We start from the raw sequence: 6,836 nt of genomic DNA, 5'->3' as shown, positions 1-6,836 counted from the left end.
CTAACTGGCCGGTTCAGTGCAAGATACCCAATCCAATCCAATCACAATCACTTACTGCCCCGCGGCCGACCAATAACAATAACGACAGTAAGCCAAAAATAGCCCACTGTGCTGCGCCATGGACCATCGGCGAACGAGGTAATAAGTTATAAGTTAGATATAATTAACTAGCGTCGATGGCGGGTGTATTTATGTAGCTGCCTTTATTAAGTATAAGTATATATATATGTAGGGTGAATGGAGCGCTCTGACCCGCTCAGCTTTGTACGCGGCCTCCGCCGGCTACGGGCGTCAGCGCGCCTGACCCTCGGCGTCGGGCATGATGCATGAGATTCGATAAGTGTATGCTGCTGCTGCGTCTACGGGCCGAGTGAGAGATAATCATAATTATCAGCGTCCGAGTCACTGATCAGATTCAGCCAGTGGGGACTCGGAGACGTCCGACGGGATATGGTGTGGGCCGGCCATGAGCAAAAGCATGTATTCTCGAGATCTCTCTCAGTTCTCTCTGTCCCCGTCACTGCGGACTCACGGTACGGTACGGTGGCTTGCATGACCATGCCCATGAGCAGGAATCATGTAACGTTCTGGATGGCGTTTATCTACCTCTCTCCGACTTGCGTTTCTGGGGTCAGATAATGATAATGAAGAAGCGCGATATCTGCGTGGGTTCAGTCTATCGTCGTATGTAAGTGTATCGTATTCGTATTGTATCTAATGCATCATGATTCAATTGGGATCATGAAATCTGGAGTCTGGGGTATGTCAAGGCTCGATGTGCTGCAGCTCATCTTCGTTGGCAGTACCGGGTAAGAATTTAATGATCCACGGTCGGTCGATTGAATCGCACTGATCACTGGGGCGCGTCGATTTCTTCTTCTTTCTTCTTTCTTCGTTCGTTCATTAATACTGTGCTACTATCTGCTGGGGTGTAATACACGCTATCACAACACACCACGGCGCTTCGATAAATTAAAATAGTTGTGCGTATTGGTGTTAGCGCTATTATTAAGATTATCTACGCGCGAACTTGGACTTGAATATAGCACCCACCCCAACTACGCGAGTCGAGTCGAGTCGACAGGCTCGCGCTCGCGCTCAACCCCGACTCACTTACGCGCGCCTACTTCGCGCCTATCTCCAGCTAGCTGCTCATTTACATTTAAAAGTCGTAAGCTGCACAGTGCAACTATAAGCCCCTAAATCAAAAGCAGAGTCCGTTCCCATCCCAACTCTCCCGACTCGCATCGCATCGCATCGCGTTGCAGACCTCGACCTCGACCCCGCCAGGACTCTGAGCCAGGCAAGGCTAAGCGCCGCCGTCTTGGTACACTATAATCTAAGTACTTTATAAATAGTCATAGCAATGCCATGCTCGCGTACGCGGTTGCGGTTGGAGGCGAGGCGGGCCCACATTCTGATCAATCATTTCTGATATGATTGAGCAGAGCTGGGAGCATCATCAGAGCTCGAACATGGAGACGCGGCGCGAGTTGTGAGTTGTGAGTTGTGAATCGCGACGGTCGAACGTTCCCGTTTCCCGTTTCCCGTTTCTCGTTTCCCGTTTCGTTTCCCGACTTTTTACTCTTACTTAAGTCATTACTGTTTCTTATTTGGTTACTTCTATATATCATATTCATACTATATAATACTATATATGTATGTGTATATATGTGTGTGCGGGGTGAACGAACGAACCTCTCTTCTCACCTACGCGACCCCGAGAGAGCCTGAGAGTGCGAACCTCGTGTTTCGACGAGCACGCACGAAAATTTGCCCGAAAATCTGAGTTCCAGGTTCGAGGTTCTGATTTTGATTTCTGACTTTAGATGTTTCGGATTTCAGACTTGGACTTGGACTCGGATTTCAGATACCCAAGTTCAAGTTCAAGTCGATGTTAATGTTAATATTAATGTCGATGTTGAAGGTATTTCAGTAGTACTAGTAAACCCAAAGCAAACTCTACCCAAACCCATCTCAACCCGGCCCAGGGAACAAATTTCAATTTCAATTTCAATTCTAAAAAACACCCTTCGAGGCTTCGACACACGGCCTCCACCGCTCAACACCGTCGACATCTCAAAATATATATAAAGATGAAGATGAAGATAAAGAGATGGAAATAAAGATAAAGAGATAAAATTGAAGGCTGATGAACGAGTGCCAGTGAGTGAGTGAGTGAGTGAGTGATAAATGAACCCTAAAACCCGACCCCGCGCTACAACACAACATTCCAAATCCAAATCCAAATCCAAGGTCAACTCCCAAGTTCACCTTCAAGCTCAAGTTCAAGTTCAAGTCCAAGTTCATCAAAATTTCAATCATAGGTATCCCGTGTTCACTGGATAATTTGGCAGTGCACCTCCCGAGGGTGCTTCTCTGTACTTCTCTCCTCTCCTCTCTTCTGTCTCCTCTCTCCTCTCCGAATTCATGCTCGGCCGCTCGCTCGGCTGCTCGGTTTCTCGGTCTCGGTTTCTCGGCGCGACGTGCGGTGACGGTGGACAAGATGGATGGTGGACAAGGTTAAAGATGGACGGGAAGTGTCTATATATGCCATGGCATTGTATGTTATACCGTGACAGTAAGGTGCGGTAGGGAGTCGTTCTCCCGATATTGATATTGATGGTGATGTATACTCTACTCTACTCTACTCTATTTTATTCTACTCTATTCTACTCTACTCTATTTTGTTCTACTGTTTTGTATCATCGTATAGTGCGTCGAGGACGCAACAACGTCCAAACCATCATCAACGGGAGAAGCGGGCGAACGGGCAGGATTCTTGCGTACTGCAAATTCTGCATCGTATCGCATTGGGTTGGGTTGGATTTGTTGAAGGTGGGGGGGAAAGCGATAGGATTAACACAGCACGCACACGCACGCGCAGTCGAAATATTCAACACAGGACTCCAGATTCCAGTTGAATAGCAGCGACCATGACTGCGGCTTAGACTGCGCGTTAGGCGTTGTGTGCCGCGCCGCGCCATCTAATCTAATCCATTCCGCGGAGCGCCACTGATACTAATACTGATACTATATACTAATTACTATAATTTAGTATAAATCAGTCGGACTCGGACGGCGTGTTGTGCCCTATTATATACCTATACGCAAGATGGATTAGGATCATGATGCGCGCGTGTTACTGTTAGTCAATTGAATGCAATTGAATGCAATTGAATCGTTTATTGTCTATTGTGAAGATTGGATAAGATTGTGGGTCATGCCGGATGTGAACGTAAGTGTAAACGTAGTGACTAGAGGTAAAAGGAAAGGCAGTGTGTTATAATTTGTATTGATAAAAGTAAAGGTGAGGGGAAAAGGAAAGGTAATTAAAACGTGCGTATAGATTAAGACGATTTTACCCTGTCTTGCGTTGCCGCCTTGCCTCGCGCTGCTTTGCCGCTTGGTGTGCGTTGCCTTGCGTTGCCGCCGCGCTGCGCTGCCCCGCGTTGTGCCGTATCACATTATATCATACTATATTATATTGTAATGCGCGTCAAGACCCACAATCAAGACCCATAATCAAAAACCACAATCAAGTACCAACACGCTGATGCGCGGGTACACAGTTATATAGACAGAATGCGGTAAACTAAGAAAGAAGACTAGAAAGGAGAAGGAGGGAAGGGGCCAAGGTCTCAGGCTGCGATATCAATGTTCAACTTTGCGTTTTGTTCGTTTGTTCGACCTGTGCGTTTTGTTCGGTTGTTCGTTGTTGGTGCTGGTGTTGGTGCTGGTTAAACAACACAACATGCACGTAAATAACATGAACGACACGACAACAATGGAATATGGTACAACGCTGGAACATGGCACAACGCGACGCGACACAGACAACAAAGCTCAACGCGACGCGGCACGGGACGACGCGGGGCGATACAACGCAACGCGATAAGGCGCGACAGGCGCGCATCTAATCTATGCACGCTCACGCACATCCGGCATCCAAAAATCCACGTCGTCGACGTCGTCGCGCCCGTAGAGCCAAAAAGGGAGGGTATGAGCAAGCGAGCGCGAGGCGTGCCGGGGGTGAGGCGGGGGTGAGGCAAGGCGGGTGTGAGGCGTGCCGGGGATTTAAATAGATGCAAGCATAGAAAATAAGAGTGATGAAAGCGAGCCGCGGCCTGGAAAAAGAATTCATGCTGCGATGAGCAGGGCTGAGCAGAAGTAGAAATAAAAGTAGAAGGAGAAGGAGAAGTGAAAGTAGAGTTGGCGATAATCACAGCAGCAGCAGCAGCCAGACAGCTAGACCTCGATAATCACAGCAGCAGCAGCAGCCAGAGAGAGATAATAACAGCACCGGCAACGGTAACAGTAACAGAACCAGCAACATGCAGCAGGCAAGGAAGAACCAGAACGCAGTGGCAGAGAACATCAGAAGACAAGGAAAGGGTGTGTTATCCGGGAACATGCCATTGATTTATCACTTGCAATGTGCAATGGCAAGCCGAGAGAGACAATAGCGAGGGGGTTATCATATCATATCATATCATACCATGTCATGTCATATAATGTTCAGAAAACAGAATGAGAAAACAGAAAATGGCAGGAAACAGAATCAGGAAACAGAAAACAGCTCCAGGATGCAGGATGGGTATAGCCGCCTCTGCGCGCACGCCGCACGGCTTCGGGTGTGATGTGAGGCAGCGAGGACAACGCCGGCTAGATATGACTCGAGTGCAAGTCAAGTGACGAGGATAAAGCAGCGTTACCTGAGGTGAGGATGAGTAGAATAGAATAGATAGAAAGCACACATGGGCTGAGTAACCGGGTATGTCAGCAGCAGCAGTGCGATTGAGTCGTGGGGTGGTGGTTGCTCGGTTCGGGTGAGCCGGGTTCGCGAGCCGGCTCGGTGGTGTGTTGAGTGGAGTGTTTAACTTCCCAAAGGGGAAGAGAGTAGGATTTCACTTGGAATCCGAGATCTTGATAAGTCGCGTGTTAAGAGTAGGGAAATATAAACCCGAGCTTGTCGCTTCTCCTTCCCTCCGGGCGAACTTGGCTGTATATAACCCATCCCATTTCTCCGCACAGTGGTTTCCCCCAAAGTTGACTTGTACTACTACCATGCCGTCGTTTGACTACTCATACGACTACCCAACCCGATCCACCTCCCCGCTGCACTTTCTGAACCCCACCGCAAGCATGCTCGCACACTGCCGCGACACCCGCCCCGCCGCTGTCTCAGCCGCAGCCGCAGACATCTCCAGGATCCTCGACCCATCGTACCTCCCCTCCTCCTCCACCCGGCCCTCCCCCACATTCACCCGCGCGTACGTCGACAAGAACGGCGACCTCCACGACCCGGACTACCGCCACTTCCCCTCCCCCGCACACAAGCTCCCGCAGAGGCAGAAGCAGCACTCGCTCTCGAGCTCCTATTCGCATAGCAGCGCCAGCAGCGCGTCGAGGGTCAGTCCGAGCACGACGAGCTCGAACACCCGGCGCCCGCAGTTCGATTGGGAGATCGACCTCGACGAGTCCGCGCTCGATGACGAGTCTGAGGAGTGGCAGAACCACCACCAGCGAAACAGATATAGCGCACCACCCACCCGCTCCTGGTCTACCTCGAGCCACACGACGAACAACAACGCCTACACCACCCGTCCGCGGGAATCGTCGTTTTCCACCATGTCCATGTACACGCCCACATCCACGTACTACTCGCCGACAGGGACATCCTCGACGCTGCCCACGTCGTACGAAGACGACACGGACGCGGTGCTCTCCGAGTCGCCGTTCGAAGAAAAAGTGCATGCGCTCCAACGCGAGCGGGAGCGGGAGAAGAAGCACCGGCGCCGGCTGTCCAAGGGCGATCGCGAGAAGGAGCGGATGAGGCTTCGAGAGGAGAAAGAGCGCGCGCAGCGCCAGGAAGATGAAGAGCGCGAGGTGCGCGAGATGCGCGAGAAGATGGAGTGTCAGGAGGAGGAGACGACGCGCCAGCGCCGCATGTCCGTTGAGCGGCCTTTGTCTGCGGGAGCAGGGAGAAGGGCGAGTCGGCAGGTGTATGATTTGGACGAAGATGACGACGCGTTCGTCACTGCGCGCGAAGAATCCACTATCCTGGACGACGCCGACGACGACTCGGCGCACCTACGCGCACCCACCCTCGTCTCGCGCGTGCGCTCGCGGTCACGCTCAAGGTCCGCGGCCAAGAACACCGCGACAAGTACCCTCGCACCAACGGCGCAGGAGAGCGAGTACGTCCCGTCGTGCACGCAGAGCCTAAAGCGGCAGTGGCAGGCGTTCGCGCTCGGATTCAGGTTCGGCGTCTTCAGAGCGCAGAGGCGCGTCATGCGCCGCGTGGCGTCGTTGATGTGAGACGCGCGCGTGCGTGCGTGTGGTGTGTGTTTCGTGACGCGTGAATCGTGAATCGTGTCTTTGTCTCACATGATCTGAACGATGGTCATGCTCCCCCACCCCACATGTCTTTTTTATGTCGTGCGATGATATCATTCATCCTCCTCCTATCGTGTCCTATCCTATCGAGGCATCCTTTCTTCCTCTTTGGGCTTCAAGGCGTCATCATTTGTCATTCCCCACATCATCATCAGTAACATCATCATCTTCTTCTTTTCAGCGACATCAGCGACGCACTCATGCCCATCCATATCCATGTATTCCGATTTCCACGACCCCACGACTGTGACCTATGTGTATGACCCAGAGGCGTCATACTTGTGTCTTGTGTTTTTATCATCATCAATCACAACGTCATGTTCACTTCCCGTTTCCCCTCCAGTTCCATCTTCTCGCGTTTTTTTATGTCTTTTTTAGCACTACGTTTGTGCGTTTGTGTTATTTTGATTGATTTGGTTGATTTGATTTGATTCATG

General features: G+C 51.0%; 1 protein-coding gene across 1 annotated transcript; it reads left to right on the top strand.

The window, feature by feature from the left end:
- Positions 1 to 5,145: 5,145 nt before the first annotated feature.
- On the top strand, positions 5,146 to 6,321 carry JR316_0003983 (uncharacterized protein; the record flags this gene model as incomplete). The annotated part of the gene is made up of 1 exon (XM_047889752.1): positions 5,146 to 6,321. One exon carries the CDS (start codon positions 5,146 to 5,148, stop codon positions 6,319 to 6,321), a length of 1,176 nt encoding a protein of 391 aa, XP_047752126.1.
- Positions 6,322 to 6,836: the final 515 nt, after the last annotated feature.

The sequence above is a fragment of the Psilocybe cubensis genome, chromosome 3 (genome assembly GCF_017499595.1).
Source record: "Psilocybe cubensis strain MGC-MH-2018 chromosome 3, whole genome shotgun sequence".
Lineage (NCBI taxonomy): Eukaryota > Fungi > Basidiomycota > Agaricomycetes > Agaricales > Agrocybaceae > Psilocybe > Psilocybe cubensis.
This window is presented reverse-complemented; position numbering and strand designations above follow the sequence as displayed.